The sequence below is a fragment of the Rhinatrema bivittatum genome, chromosome 7 (genome assembly GCF_901001135.1).
Source record: "Rhinatrema bivittatum chromosome 7, aRhiBiv1.1, whole genome shotgun sequence".
In the NCBI taxonomy this organism is placed as follows: domain Eukaryota; kingdom Metazoa; phylum Chordata; class Amphibia; order Gymnophiona; family Rhinatrematidae; genus Rhinatrema; species Rhinatrema bivittatum.
In genome coordinates, this window is record NC_042621.1 from 70,993,462 (window position 1) to 71,009,519 (window position 16,058).

Sequence of the window (16,058 nt, forward strand, 5' to 3'; positions counted from 1 at the left end):
AGCCAAGTGTCTTTGTCTTGGGTGCCGTCTGCACCACCTTCGTCTTGCCTTGGATGCCGCTGCATCAACTGTTGTCATGACTTTTGCCAAGGCCCGTCTGCCCTCAACCTCAGGCCAGGCTTGCTGCTCCTTGCTGCTTGCAGCAGGTCCGAAAGGGCCCGGAATGGTCGGAGGACCATTCACCTTCCAACATCCTCGGATGTCTGGCCTTGGGAGCTTGCCGGCTTGGCAGAGGGTAGAGCGTTCAGCCATGCGGAGCCACCGTCAACCCTTGGTTCGGCCCTGGATGGCCGGGGTCAGGCTGAGGCCCATGGGCACACGAAAACCACCCGATACATAACAAGTAGCAGTGTGTTCAGATGAAGCGCATGTCTTAGTCCAAGAAATGTAAGGAAAAAAAAAACCTACAGTAAGGCATGAATGAAAGAACAAAGGAAAAGAGGAAGCAATGCCGAGAAAACAAAAATGCAGATATTTTGAGCAATCAAATTAGTAACATTGGTCTACAAAAATTCTACTAAAAGTGTATTTAAGACTGGGGAGGTAATTGATATCTTCATTACTAAAACAAAAGTCTAGCGGGATGTATTCTTACTGCATAAAGTGTAACTTTGTGCAAGGTTGCTCAAGATAAGATAACTGCTTCTGTCAGCAAAAAATCAGAGCCCATACTCAGTATACAAGCACTGAACGTTTTGTGCAAGGGAGCTGCGGAATAAAGATTTTAATATATAAAGTAACTTAAATACTAACTTTTTAGAAATTGTATGTCCAGACTTTTCTTATTCACACTTGTTTCAAAATTCAACCAAAGCTTTCTAGAACTTCGGCACCCCAATCTGAAGCCTTGTAACTACTACTACTTAACATTTCCATAGCACTAATGACTTTCACAGTGCTGTAGAGAAACTTATGAGACAATCCCTTTTCAGTAGAGCTTACACTCGAATCAAGAAAAACATACGGGGCAAAAGAGACTTGGAGAATTTAATTTATATACGGGTCGATACAGAAAGAAGCGCCCGCTCTCCCGACGTGTGCACAAGCCACTCTCCTGGGCGCGCGATTCAGTATTGGCCAGCATGCAAATGAGGGCCCACGGTAAAAGGAGGCACTAGGGACACTAGCGCGTCTCTAGCGCCTCCTTTTTGACAGAAGCGGCGGCTGTCAGCGGGTTTGACAGCCGACGCTCAATTTTACCGGCATCGGTTCTCGAACCCGCTGACAGCCACCGGTTCGGAAAACGGACGCCGGCAAAATTGAGCGTCCGTCTTCCGACCCGTGGGCAGATTTTTTAATTTTTGGGGCCTCTGACTTAATATCGCTATGATATTAAGTCTGAGAATGTGCATAAAAGCATTTTGTTCTGCTTTTCTGTACACCTTCCCTGTGCAGGCTGAAATTAACTCCTGCACATTTTACTTTCTGTATCGTGCGGGAATAACTAAAAGGCCCATCAACATGCATTTGCATGTTGCGGGCGCTATTAGTTTTGGGGGGGTTGGCCGCACATTTTCGACACGCTATTACCCCTTACTGTATAAGGGGTAAAAATAGCGCATCGAAAACGCACGGCCAAACGCGGGCTAACAGTGCTGAAGCGCACTTTACTGTATGGGCCTGTAAGACAATAGTTAGAACGTAATGAGGCTGCAAGCGGGACAACCAGGGGTTAAGTTTTCAGACAGGATTTAAATAAAGGTAAGAGAAGGAGCATGAGGCATCGGCTCAGGAAGACTATTCCAAGCCTATGGTGCAGCCAGGTGGAAAACACAAGAGTAGGGAATTGGCATAGAGGAACTGGGAACTGATGATTGCATCTCCTGTACCACAGACCCTCAGGTTTCGCCGAGCAATACTAGTTTTACCCGCCTCGTTGTCACTGCTCACCAGTTTCCCGCAGGCAAGACTCGAGTTTTCCCGATAGCCTGCTTCAAAAGTTTAAGCTGAGCCACGGCCATGTGTGGCGAAACCGGGCCGCTCAATCTTCCTGCCAAAGGCTGAGGGAGGAGGCGGAGGCCGCCCGCCGGTAGAGGGCGCTGTGAGGGAGGCTCCGCAAGCGCCACCCGGTCCGTTCGCCGTCACAGCAAGCGCCAGCCGGCACTAACCCGCCCGACCAGAGAGGGCGCTGTGAGGAGGCGGCCGAGCCGCGGAGTCTCGCTCTCTGCCGCAGGCTGAGGGGTCTTGGTGCCGTCGTTGCCCTCTTTTTCACCGACGCCCGTGTTGTGTCAGCAGCACTGCGGGGGCCGCCTGTCCCGTCCTTTCCCGGGGAAGTGACTACGGAAGCCGCTTCTAGACCGTAAGTCTGCCTCCGGGGCCGAGCCCTCGTCCGGCGGCGGCGGCTTCTTCCAGCTCCTCACGCCTCGGCCCCCCCCCCCCCCCCCCTCTGTCGCCTGCTCTAGCCTACCCGCGCTTTTCCAAATCGCAGCCGGGGCCTGCAACGCACGTCCCCTTCCCTCTGCCCTTCCGTGCTGCCGCTCTTGCGGTTCCCCTCCCCCGGGACTCGGACCGCAGAGCGTCCGGCAGCGCCTGTCCCGGGTACCTTCTTCGGGCTTTTTTTTTCCCTTCTCCCCAGAGCGTGCGAGGCGCCGGAGCATGGCCGGCCTCAATTTGAATTGTTGGCGTAGGTGATGCTCGGCTACGAAAATAAGATTTTTACTGCCAGGCTTTAGTAGCTTGGCCACTAAACGTATTTTTATTCGCCATTTTTGTACGTAAAATGTTTTTGTTTCTATAGCGCCAACCCGACATAGTCGCCCGAAGCGGTGCGCAGTACATTTAATACCAACCGTCACAGCATTAATTGCTGCATGCTTGCCTACTGATTCTCGTGTGTGCAGCTATATCTTTTTTTTTGTTATTTTATTTTTATAGTCTGATTTTCAGACATTCATATATAATTCTATTTGTTAAATGTCTATTCCACCTTTGGTGACACTTGCATATTAACTTGAAAAGCCCTTCAAATAGGAGTCTTAAAATATTTTTTCTGGGTCAAAATTGATCCTCGGTTCTTTAAAGATCCCTGCCAGCCCTGTTATTTTTTCCCCTACTTTATCAGTTATTTGGGATGCTGTAGGTGTGTTTTTTTATTTTATTTTTATAACACTTTTATGGTAATTCTTATTGAATGTTTTGTACCTGCCTTTGGATGGGTAGTTAATAATAAATTGAAGATCTTAATAGAGTAATGGGAGCATTAGAACCATTACCTATCAGTACCTATCTCCTTTCAAAACCTTGGCTGAAACTAGTTCCTTAATTTAGTTTAATTTTACTTGGGAATACTTTATAGTTGTACCTCTTTTTTTTTGTTCATTGAAGTTTACAGTTCCACGGTCTTTCCATGTTTTGTGACAGTAAGAATTTTGGAAGTTTTTCCTCTCATAAACTTAGGCTCAGTGGAACTTCTATGTACTACCAGACTGCAGATGGGAATTGATTCCTGAGCCAGGCATCGGTTCTCCAGCCTATTAGGGATGCTACAGAAACACTCCCTTTCCCTAGCCTTTATAACGGCTAGGGAAAGGGAGTGTTGTCTTTTACAATTGTGACCCTTAATGGGCAGACTGAGGGTGCACATATATCACAAATACCTGTTTCATGGAATTTATAATCTAGTCTGTTGAGAGCGCAGAGGTGCGGTCACTTGCTCTAGAGGGGTTGTGAGCCCTTGGGCCATGGGGTGGCTCAGGGAGAAGCCCCAAAACACACACTGTAGGAGGTGAGTGTTCAAGCACAGGCTGGAGCTGGAACAAGGCTGGACCAGGATCAACTCGTGGAAGATCGAGGAACTGGAGCAAGGCAGGCTCGGACCTCCACTGGACCTGCATGCACAGTTGAGACCCAGCAATGCAATGATACTGGGTCTCAACTGGTAGCCCTTCCGGACCACAGCTTGGGAACGGCGAGTGCATGAGGCCAGATGGAGGCTGAGGGCAGGAACAAGACGAGACGTGGAACTCAGGAACTTGGAAGACTCAGACGAGGATTCAGGCACTAACATGTTTCCCTGATAATAAGCCCTACCCCGTAAAAAAGCCCTAGCTTGACCTTTCAGGATTTTTGGAGTGGGCTTGAAATATAAGCACTACTCCAAAAATAAGCCCTAGTTATAGGTGGATCTGCGGTTGCACCCCAAGACTTGCCTGACACCCCCCCCCCAAGACTTACCGAAAGTCCCTGGGGGGGACCCAAAACCCAGGGGGGGGCAGATGGAGGGGGGGGTTTGAAAGAAAAACCTAAAAAAAATCCCCAAACCCACCTCAACCCTTCAAATGTAATTCATTGCAAACCCCCCCACCCTCCTCACCCCCCCAAAACTTGCCAAAATTCCCTGGTGGACCAGTGGGGGTCCCAGGAGTGATCTCCCGCTCTCGGGCAGTCGGCTGCCAGTAATCAAAATGGCGCAAATGGCCCTTTGCCCTTACCATGTGACAGGCTATCAGTGCCATTGGCCGGCCTCTGTCACATGATAGAAGCAATGGCCGGCCAGCGGCGGGCCGATAACAAAGGCCGAACCAAAAGGTTCGGCCGAAAATTGAATCTGATTGGTGAATGAGGGCAAGGCTAAGCCCGCCTCCTCTTTCATTCACCAATCATGGAAAAAAAATAAGACATTCCCTGAAAATAAGCCCTAACTGCTTTTTGGAGCTAAAAAATAATTATAAGACCTGTCTTATTTTTGGAGAAACATGGTAGTACAGGGTGAGTACTGCACCTCAGCGCGCCCTACACAGCCCCCCATGCACTGGTCACGGACCACAATAGTGGCACGCCAGGAAGGGTAGACGAGCAGGAAACCTGGAAGCAGGACGAAGAGCCGGAGACGGGAACATCAAGACCAGGACTGGAACACGGAACATCAAGAACAAGGAATGTAGAACATCAGGAACATGGAACGGGTGATGAAGGAGCTCTGATGAGGAACCAGGAACATCAGATGAAGGAGACCAGGAACATCTAACGAAGAGCCATCTAGACATGAGAAGACCATGGAGGATCATGACCGGAGAGGGACCACAGGCAATTCTGAAGATCCGATGCGAAGCGCCCAAGGAAGTGGAAGAGAGCCGTTTTATAGGGCTAGACATGGCAAGGAGTGATGAGGTCATCCGTTGGGGCTGCGGGCTTTTCCTGCCACTGGCCCTTTAAATGAAAAGAGAGAAGGTGCACGTGCGCGCCTATGCAGAGACCTGGGGACGCAGGAGTAGGCAGCGGCATTGGCGGCATTCCTGCCGCGAAGATGGTGAAGACAGCAGCGGCACTCCTGCCGCTTGCATTCCGGCAGCGGCTTCCATGCCGCGAAGATGGAAGGTTGGCGGCAGCTTCCATGCCGCAAAGAGAGACGGTCAGTGGCAGCTTCCATGCCATGTGAAGAGGTGTCTCAGTGGCAGCTTCATGCCGCGAAGAGGCAACGGTGGCCCCTCCTGGCACATACAGCAGCGTCAGGCCGCGGGGAGTGGCAGTGGTGGTCCGGGGCGGCCTAGGCTGCAATAGGAAGACGTACTGCGGCTTCAGGCCAGGGGATGGACGGGCGCCAGCCAGCACAGAGGTGAAAGGCTGCTCGTGGGATGGGCTCCGGAGGCAGCATCGTAACATAGTCAAGACAGACAAAACTGAGTTGTATTTTTCTTTTTAGCTTGTGTAGGAGACGGAATGAGAAGGGGCACAGGAAGTAAAAAGGAGGCACAGGAAGGGAAAGTGAAAGAGGCTGCAAGACTGGTGGAGAGATTGGGAGAAGCACAAACAGGTAGGGAAACAGAATGCTGGGCTTGATAGACCTTCAGTCTGACACAGTATGGTAACTTCTTATGTTCTTATAGTAAGAAAGAATATAGACTATGAGAGAGTTGAGGAAGGAAGAACTGAGAGTGGGTGGAAAAGAGTAATATGCATAGGTAGATTTGAGAATTTGCTGGTTCTGAACCAGCATTGCCAGGTTTAAATGTTGCATTCAGCAGTTTCATGGGCTTACCACGCAAAACCACTGTCTTCACCTCTCAGTCCGGGCCCCCGTCAGGGAAGGCTGCGCTCATGACAGGACACTGCTCTCTTGCTGCTCCAGGTCCAACTACTCTTTGTGGCGAGACGCCGCTGACTTCCCTCATAGTTGGGTGCTGCTGTTGACCTGGCATTTTGCTTCCCTTAGGCGCGCATGCAGCCAACACTGACAAATTTAAAGAGCCTGCGGTGGGAAAAGCCCCACGACACGGGCCAATGACATCAATCAGTTAGGCCTATAAAAGGCCTCCAGACCTTGATTTCCTCACCTCGGCAACAGTTCTCCTTCAGTCCTTGTAGTGTGAGTTTTCTCAGTGTTCCTTGCCTGCGTTGCTATCTTCAGTTCCTGGACTTTGTTCTGGTCTTTGTTCTTGTCTTCATTTTCAGTGTTGTTGTTCTTCAGTTCTTGTGGTCCCCCATCTAGCCTGTCAGTTCCCTTGGTCAGTCTTCTGTTCCTCAGTTCTTCAGTGTGCCTTGCCTCCTGTGTTCTTCATCTTTCTACCCTACCTTTCTATCCCGCCTTCTCTTAGACAGATACCCGATATTGACCTCTGCTTGCTTCCTGGACCTCCCTTGACTGCCATCTGCCTCGGATCTCTGCCTGCTACCCAGACATTCCTGCTTGCTGCCTGCCTCTGACTCCCGCTTTCCTCCTGGATATCTCCATACGCTGCCTGCCAATGACCCAAGCTTGAATCTGACTTCGTTTGCTCGTTCCAGCCTCTTCAGTGGATCTTATGACCATCAGCAGAGGCCCCTACTTAAGATCTGACGATCCTGGCACCCAAAGGCTCCACTCAAGGGGAACAAGTGCTGGTATAAGTGAAGATCCAGCTGGGCCTCTACTTCATCCGATTCGGCCAGCTAACTGTGGCGACTTGCAGGGCTCTACCCTGCAGGTTGCGCCAACTCCACTTCGGTCTAAGGGTCCACACCCACAGCATTAAAGACTTGACTATGATCTTAGCAAATCCCAAACTTTCTCGAGATATGCCAAGAAAGGAGTATCAGTAGTGGTGGTTCCAGATCCCTAAGGTAGCTGTAGCAGTGAGAAGCCACAATGGAGGGGGTGACAGAAACTTCTGAGGACCTGTGGCACCCTTGAGGGGAGGAGAGGCACACAGTGAAGGCCCAGCAATACTCAGCTTTGGCTTACTGTGGCCTATCTCTGGCACCCAACCAGGAGCCACAAGCTATCCTAACAGTGAAGAAAACAACTGGAGATACCAAAAAATAAAGAATAATGAGGATAGGACAAAAAATGTAGAGCATGAAAGGAGAAGTAGAATACTAGGACCGAAAGAGAAAAGTAGAGGTTGGCATTCAGCTTTTTCTGTACACATGATAATGCTGTAAATTGTCATGTAAGTGTAGTGTCTATTATGTGAGGTAGAAGCTATCAATAAGATTAGCAGTATAGAGAAACCTACCAACATATGCAAGTCTGCAGAAGCCTTGAAGAAATCTCCTTACCTTTTTGGTGACATTTGCCTGCATGTGGAGGGGCACTACCCCTATTTGGTAGTTTACTGTGCACCAAAAAACGCTATTGGGCTGATGCATTATTGGGTGTTCTGCTTAGCGTGGTGGTGATCGTGTAGTTGGATGTACATTTTTTGAGCGCAATGCAATATATGGATTAGCGCGTCCATAATGCGCACTCAAAATCTGTACGTGGGGAATAGCGCCAATGGCATGCAAATCTTATTTAAATGCAGCAATTATCTACTAGTACCCGAATTTGCCAAAATTTTGTGCGCCTTTAGCAAGTTTTTTTACGTTCAAAATTTTGTGCCTGCCTTACCCTAGCGTTATTGTGCTGGAGCTAGTGGTAGCTGGCGGTTCCTGAAGGTTTCCTGCTTTTTCAGTGGGAACTGTTTACTTCCTTGTCATGCTGACTTTCTTCTTGCGTCTGCGAGCAAGAATTAGGGCAGCCATACTGGCAATAGCAAATAATCCTGCCAATGACAGAAGACCATCATCTGCTGCTGGCCTTGTACCAGCTCTGCCAAGTTGGCCCCCCACATACACCAGGAGCCCTTGCATTGTGTCCATCCTGTGGTCCAGCCGACCACATAGCGCGAGCACAGCATCCAGGTGTGCTTCCATTGAAGAAGGCCTTCCTTCCTCACGAGGTACGTCCTCAGATGCAGCCTGTTGCTCCTGCAGATCGCTGGCTACAGATGGAGAATCAATGGAGGGCTCCTCATTGTCAATGACTACTACCTCCTCATCTTGCAGGGACACGGGGCGGGGTCTCGGGTCATAGTGGTGTTGGAGGTGGTGATGGCAGAGGTGGCGGGATTGGCAGAGATGGTGGTGACATGGGAGATGAAGAGGGTGGCAGAGGTGGTGATGACTTCGTTTTTGGGTACTTGCCAGGTTCTTATGGCCTGGTTTGGCCTCTGTTGGAAACAGGATGCTGGGCTTGATGGCCCCTCTCTCTGACCCAGTATGGCATTTTCTTATGAAGGATGAGGTGATACTTTTTCTCCTCCTCTGCACTGGAGGTATCTGAAATAGCAAAATAGCAAAGTGTTGGGGAAAAGGAAGGATGGGCGGAAGGAAGGTGGTGGTCAAGATGCATCGGTTTTATACAACAGATTTAAATAAACCTTATTATTTCTCCTCACAACAATAAGATTTTTACAGAGCAAAGAAGTTAATGGACTAGTGCTTCCATCAATCGTTTTTATCAATTAGATAAAGTTAAGAATGTACGGTGGACAGGCAGCCCTCGGGCACTAAAAAGACATTCTTACCTACTTTTTTCATTATCCTTGCATCCCGGCCCCCTGATATCGATTTAGCGACACCCAGGTCTTGGAAGTCAGTCCTTCAAGATGTTATACACGCTCAATCGTCAGACGTTAATCGGTAGAATGAACACAAATGGGGTCTCTTTTTTATGGATGTCCTTTTTAAGCAGTGACAGATGGGTGGGCAGACAGACACCAGGAATCAAACGTTGATAAAAACAGAAAGACCCTGTTTGTGGATGCTTTCAAGGACATCCATTTACTCCTCCATGCCAGCAAAAGTAAAATACAGCATGAAAAAAATATTTAAGTAAGCAGAAAGCAATCACCTCTTACCTTTGAAAAATGAAGAAATTAAAGCAGAAATTGCATGAAGTCAAGGGACCAGTTTGTACCAGTCTGTGGCCAGTACAGGTTCCAATTGAACTCAGCACAAAAGGAAAGTTTGCCTCACCGCAGCGATTTATATACCCTGCAAATAGGATTATGACGCGCATGCTGACGTCACAGTGGGGGAGAGAAGCTGGTTTCAAATATTGCTTTTTTAATTAAAATATCCTTTCTTTTGTAATTGAAACAATTGTATTGTTTTACAGTTGACAAAAGCCTTTTTGATAGGTATATGCAGGCACAGATCGCACTTGCGATGCAGTAAAATGTATGGCGCTATGAATGGTCTGTTTTGAACTACATGTGCCTTTTTCGCATGCTTTTCATTTAAATATTGTGTGCGTGTTACCGATGACAAATTGCACACGCGTTAAAATGATGCGTGTCCCTAATTAATGCATTTTCTTTGCGTGTCTTTTATTGCATCTGCCCCATGAGTGAAATACTTACCCCTCCAAACCTGCTAACAAATTATGGCTTCCTTTCTAATCTGAAGGTGAGCAGAACACTAAATTTCCCAGGTCAACCTTAGGAAATAGAAGAGAAAGTGACTTGCCCAAGGTCACAAGCCTGGGCTCTGCAGCACTCACATGCAGCAAGCTGAAAGGTACCACAAGCTTCCCTAGAACTGATTTCTCAGTGGAGATGAAGGATTTGAAGCAAAGTCCCTAGCTCATTACTTTAAAAAAAGTACAAAAGAAAACTAGTAGTTTTCTTTTAAGGAGGAAAGACAACAGGAAGATTTGTGATTAGACAACCTGTCAGGTAGAGCATGTCAACTAGTTGGATTAGCATGTTTGAAACTTGTGTTCAGTAAAGCATCAGAAAGGCTTCAAATTTATTATATTGGGATCGGGGATTTAAGGGGCTTTTCCCATGTTGTGTCCATGGGGTAAAAAAGCTTTATCGAACTCATGGTAGTTACTGCACAAAACAGAGCTTTCGGCATGGCTTGCTTTGAGCTCCCTCCCTTCCTGTTTAAAGGCTTGTGTATTTTCAAACTCATAGCTGACTCAAAAGGGTGGCTTGATGCCCAAGAAGTCGCCCTACATATCTACACCTTGAAATAACCTTGAACACAATGATCTTGAAATACATGTGATGCAGTTCACATCTATTTCTAACCATTTGCCTACTACTGAAGGTCTAATATGCACTTTTCCCGGTAGCAAGGAGGAAATGTGGTTCAATAAAAGATATCACTATCTCTGGATTATGCATTTTTGTAATCAGAACAATGAGTTTGCAGCCCTGGAGTTTAAAAAAAAAAAGGGCAGACAAACCTACTACGTGCTTAAGAGGAACAGCTTAGACACCCCCGCACCCCCAGCTCAATAGACAGAGCGCCAGCATCATACTGGCCAATCAGAGCGAATTTTAAAGCAGCCAACCAGAAACTGGCTTACATGATGCATTTTCCGCTCAGGAAGACAGTTAAATAAGGGCAAATATGGCTCTCCCGCCTGCCGGTTGTGTAATAACCAATCAGAAGGCAGTTACTTAGTGAATGACACGTACGGAAAGCCAACCATTAGGTAAACAAAGAAGAGAAATAATATCAGCCAGAGGTGGGGACAGAGTATCCAACCAGGATATGCCTTTCTTGACCTATCCGACTCTGACTTACATCTTTGTTTCCAGGAATTGGTTCGCTGCCGGAGTCTTTGCCTGGCAGGAAATCGCGTTTGCTAAGGAAGCCTGCGGTCCCTTTCAGCTTGCTGCATGCGGGAGCATGAACTCGCTGGAACAAGCCGAAGGTAATTAAAAGAAAAAACAAACAAACAAACAAAAGCAAGCCAGAAAGCAAGTACTATTTAACCGGGATTTTATGTTGCCAGATGTGAGTAATGCACTGTGCGCACGGAGGATGCTGCTGCAAGCACTCCCTGAACATGTGGCTTTCCTTCTATAGACAACAGGCAAGGCACTGCCAGTACATGGCCTACAGCAGTGGGAACTTATTTATCTAAAGCTTGTCTCGCCTTCTGTGCCTGTAGACATAACCTTTCGTAAACCTGCCTCCAAGTGTAGGTTTCAAGTTAAATACAAGCAGAATGCATGGTTAAAATAGCAACACGAGCCTGTGAGCCCTTCATATTTCTTCTGGAAAAAGAACAAGCCTGCTTTCTCTCTCTGTACAATGTCTGCCACTAGAAGATAAGCATTGATTCTTTAAAACTGTAGAATTATCTACTACCGTCAAAGAGATTTAGTGAAAGATCTGATCTGAGTGCTCCAACAACCCCTTTCTTATGTAGCAGGTGTGCATAATTAACCCTGACTGTTAATTTATGAGATAATACTTAGAAAAAGGTTGGTTGCCCCCTTTTTTTTAATTTCTGGAGGTTTGCTTTCATTCATGACAGTGAGGAAACAATTTATAAAACAAACAGATTGGGATCCTGCCTCAAAATATTGTTCTCAATAGGATATATGCCTCCAGAAAGAACACTTCTGCTAGAAGCTTGTGTAATTTTGTATGATGATTTGGTTTTGGAAATATTTTTTAGGAAGTGAAGGTTATTTGCTTTTGCTTGCAAAATCTTTTGTATTGTTTTTGATTTAATACAGTAAACAGTGTTTGTAAAATTCTTTTCTGTTGAACAGTTATTTGTGAACCCACAGAACCAAAAACAACTGTTACACTGGTAGTCAATTCATATATGTTAATTTCGCCAAATATATGTAGGCCCCTCACTCAAAGGGTCTGTCAAAATCATACAGACTCCTAATTAGGTATAGGGCCACCTTGCTTTAATTGTAAACTTATTTAAATTATTTGCAGTTTTTACTTTTTTTACTTTTTTTAAAATGTCAAGCAGGATAATCACTCCTGGGCAATAGGTCACCGCTGTTTATAGCACAGAAGTATCAAAAAGGTTACAGGAAGAACCATAATACTCATCTGTTGCCAAATTTTGGCTGGTCTCCCTCTCCCCGACACGCGCGTGTTTCGAACCCGAAGTTCTGCCTCAGGGGGATGTCCTTCTGTATCTGGTACTCCAAGAATTGTCCCACTTTCAAAACGCGATTTGCCTCTGATGCTCAATGTCTTGGCTTCTTCAAAGCTATCTTCATTTTCAGCGGCCGCATCTCGCCGCTCTTGTATTTTAATGGCGTCCCATCGAAGTGAAATCTTTATACCCTGACCGGAACTGACGTCACCATGAACGGTTTTCCTTCAGAAGGAAAACCGTTCATGGTGACGTCAGTTCCGGTCAGGGTATAAAGATTTCACTTCGATGGGACGCCATTAAAATACAAGAGCGGCGAGATGCGGCCGCTGAAAATGAAGATAGCTTTGAAGAAGCCAAGACATTGAGCATCAGAGGCAAATCGCGTTTTGAAAGTGGGACAATTCTTGGAGTACCAGATACAGAAGGACATCCCCCTGAGGCAGAACTTCGGGTTCGAAACACGCGCGTGTCGGGGAGAGGGAGACCAGCCAAAATTTGGCAACAGATGAGTATTATGGTTCTTCCTGTAACCTTTTTGATACTTCTGTGCTATAAACAGCGGTGACCTATTGCCCAGGAGTGATTATCCTGCTTGACATTTTAAAAAAAGTAAAAAAAGTAAAAACTGCAAATAATTTAAATAAGTTTACAATTAAAGCAAGGTGGCCCTATACCTAATTAGGAGTCTGTATGATTTTGACAGACCCTTTGAGTGAGGGGCCTACATATATTTGGCGAAATTAACATATATGAATTGACTACCAGTGTAACAGTTGTTTTTGGTTCTGTGGGTTCACATATAAATTACGCTGGATTACAGTGTGTGAAAGGGTAGAGTTTTGTGATTGAACAGTTATTTGTAACATCCACAAAATCATTAATATCCTGAGAAAATTTTAGCATTTATGTTTGAAAGTTACTCCGCTCACAGCATGAAAAAAGTAGATTCAGCTATGTTAAATACAGAAACAGTACAATATCAAAACAGTTCCAAATGGTATCCTATACATGTATGCAACTATATTTTTATATACAGCATTTATAGAATGTTAATCATTTACCAAAGAGAATAGTCCACAGTTTAATAGTAAACTCTTTTGAAAATAATCTTTAAAAAAATACAACACCTGCAGGTGCATCAAACTGACCACTGTTTCGGTACAGAGTGCCTTCCTGCCTTGTAGCCCTAAAACTTCATAGAAAGAGTTGTATTCACCTTTCTTGACTGTGTAATTTCTGCAATAACCGTATAATTGCTGCAGATACTGGGATGTACCACAGATCTCACAATTCTAAAAGATGCAATCAGGAAGCAAACTGTCAGTCCTTTTAAAATTTAGCACTACTCCTACCATAATAACTAGAAGTTTTAGCAGAAACCCAGGCACTCATGTAGCTGATGTCATGGCCATAGAGTTCCACCTCGACATCGGCCGGCCAGTATTCTCCGTCTCCAGCAGAATGTGGACATGCATTTCCCCTCGGGGGGATTGCCTGTTAGTAAAAAGAAGGATTTGAAAGGAAATAATGGACAGATGAGACCTCTATATAACACCCTTTGCCTCCTGAGGTGATACCATGCATTCCTTCCCTCATTAGAGTGCCCTCAGACCAGGAGCCTTGACTGGCGTGGACCTAAAAAAAAAAATAAAAAATTCAATAACAGTTGCAGGCTGAGAAATGCTTGGTGGTGAAGGCTTTAGCCCTCTTCCCTCCCCTTAGCCAGGACCTGTTCCTGTTCTCAACTAAGGAGGGCTGAGCTCAGGTAAAAGTGTTTGTTTTGCCTTTCTAAAAAAAAAAAAAAAAAAAAAAAGCCGGGTCTGTTACCTCAACATTTAGCTGTCCCACTCAAGTCTCTGGGGAGTTTAAGGTAGAGCAGGTTCGGCAGGTTGCGCAGCCATTTGACTAGGCCCCTCTCCAGGCTTCTCCCTTTTTTGGCACGTAGTAGGCCGTGAGGGGATTTTGTGCCTTTTCTTTCGATGGGCCATTGGCATTCTCCTGGGCGTTCAGTTGTACGATTAAGCGGCGCCGGACACCCAGTTGGATGCCTAGTTGGACACGCACCTAGTCGCATATACTTGCACACACACTTTTTTTGTGTGTCTGTTTTGGGTGCGGGTTGTATACACGCATCATCTAGGCGCTTGCAACCATGGCACCCGTGGCAAAGGTGCCTAAACGCCCATCCATTTGCACTGCATGCAAAATCGGAGCCATTCAGCCGGAGCTGTCTTTAAGCCTGTGTCAGCACTGCCTGGATGCTCGGGGAGATTTACCTCCTTCTGATTTTGCTGACTCTGGTCCCATCTCTTCGGTTGGCGGACAGTGGCACCAAGAGTGGTACAGCAGAAATTTACCCTCCCTCAGTTGATCCACGGACCGAGTTGTTGGGAGACACTCGCTCTCAGAATATCAGCTTCAGGTCTCTGGGGCTGGGAATGGACCTGTCCTCCTGTTCCTGGGTATAATTTTTCCAGGTATTGCAGATCTTTCTTCAGGGACAGTCTTCTGAGTCAGCACTGCCTGCCAAGCTCGGTCTGTGCACACGGAGTGCTTCTTTGCTTGTCCCCACGGTCAAGCGCCTTTTGGCACAGCGCAGTCTGACAAGGCTCAAATGCAGATAGATCAGAATGAGACCAATGATTATGGCAGTGGCTCTCCCGCAGAGGCAGAAGAGATCCCCCCCCCCCCCCACAGATTTGGAACCTTCTAGAACTCTTCTCCCTTTCTTTCATAGAGATGAGTTAACAAGCTTGATCTCTCAGTCCTTGGAGACGCTTGGAGTGGCTGTGCCCGATTTTCCTGAAGGATCCCATTTTGGGCACCCTGCACAAGGCTTCTTGTTTCTTTGCCCTTCTGCATGCAATCCAGGAGTTGATTGATCTGAAATGGCGTGCACCAAAGGCTTCTTTTAAAGGAGGTTGGTCTTTTTGCAGGTTTTTATCCCATGGATCTGCACCCAGAAAGTAGTTGCGTTTCCCTAAGGTGGATGCCTTGGTGCATTCATTCACAAAACATACCACCATCCCGCTAGAGGGAGGTGTGACACTGAAGGATTAAGGCCATCCTGAAGTAAGGATTTGAGGAGTGATGAATTTACAAATTGCTTCTTGTTGTGCTTTGGTAGCCCGGGCTACATTGTGTCTTTGTCAAGATTCTGCCTCTGCCATGTCCGATCTTGAACGTATGATAGGACTGTAGATAAATTTTAGGGGTGTAGGAACCCATCTGCCTCAGGACACCTCCGGACCTCCTCCCATCTCACGATCCTAAGTTCAGGAAAAGACAATGTTGGGGAGCTGCTGGAGAGGAGAGAGCCCCAAGCCCGCTACACCTACGAGAACGCTTTTTGAAATCTTCACCCCCGGAATATCCAAAGGCTCCGGAGAGCCAGCTTGCAGGGAGGCGACCCCGGTGACGTATGCGGAAGTCCCAGCTGCTATAAAATAAGCAGCTGGCGGCGCACTGCCGGCGCGCTGCCTAAGCCGCGCGCTCCGGCTTAGGCAGGCGGAGGCGGTAAGGTGGAGAACTCTTTCCTCTGCTAATATCGATCTTAGCAGAATCTCCAAATTGGATTGTGCGATCTACAGAACTGTGAGTAAATCTGTTTTTGTAATCTGCTGGTCTTATTTTTATGATGCCACACACTAAACGCAAAGGGATGGTTAGGCCGGATGCCTCAACCCCTGCAAAACCCTCTCCCATTCAAAGCAGATTAACAGGGTTTTACCCACCAACAGGTAAAATACCTCCGGAGTGTCCTGTAGCAGTGTTAGGAGGAGAGCAAGCTCCTATACTGCAAGGAGATGTCCAGTCTTAGTCCCGGAGCTCCCAATACTCCATCCCCTCCAAAAAGTTTCCCATGCACTGGAGTATCAGGCTCATTCGAAGAACGGACAGCGTTGTCTGAATTGAGCCCGTTTTGAGGGGGTCCCAGATGCAGAGAGGT

The 16,058-nt window shown here is 46.9% G+C and overlaps 2 protein-coding genes across 10 annotated transcripts in view; one reads left to right on the forward strand and one right to left on the reverse strand.

The window, feature by feature from the left end:
• The window catches only part of LOC115095174 (nuclear receptor coactivator 5-like), a 96,600-nt gene extending 94,624 nt beyond the window's left edge, over positions 1–1,976 (reverse strand). For all 6 annotated transcript variants that reach the window (XM_029608499.1, XM_029608495.1, XM_029608498.1 and 3 more), the window contains exon 1: positions 1,891–1,976. In XM_029608499.1, coding sequence (XP_029464359.1) covers positions 1,891–1,961 — 71 coding nt within the window. In that variant the 5' untranslated portion in view covers positions 1,962–1,976. The remainder of the gene's footprint in view (positions 1–1,890) is intronic.
• Positions 1,977–2,036: 60 nt separating this feature from the next.
• The window catches only part of CNEP1R1 (CTD nuclear envelope phosphatase 1 regulatory subunit 1), a 53,423-nt gene continuing 39,401 nt past the window's right edge, over positions 2,037–16,058 (forward strand). For 2 of the 4 annotated variants that reach the window (XR_003857710.1, XM_029608502.1), the window contains exons 1-2: positions 2,041–2,299; positions 10,794–10,909. Coding sequence is in view for 3 of the 4 variants with exons in the window: in XM_029608502.1 (XP_029464362.1) it covers positions 10,885–10,909 (25 nt within the window). In the remaining variant the exon portion in view is untranslated. Of the gene's footprint in view, positions 2,300–5,641; positions 5,753–10,793; positions 10,910–16,058 lie in introns of all 4 variants that reach the window. The other 2 variants (XM_029608503.1, XM_029608506.1) reach the window with 2 other exon arrangements.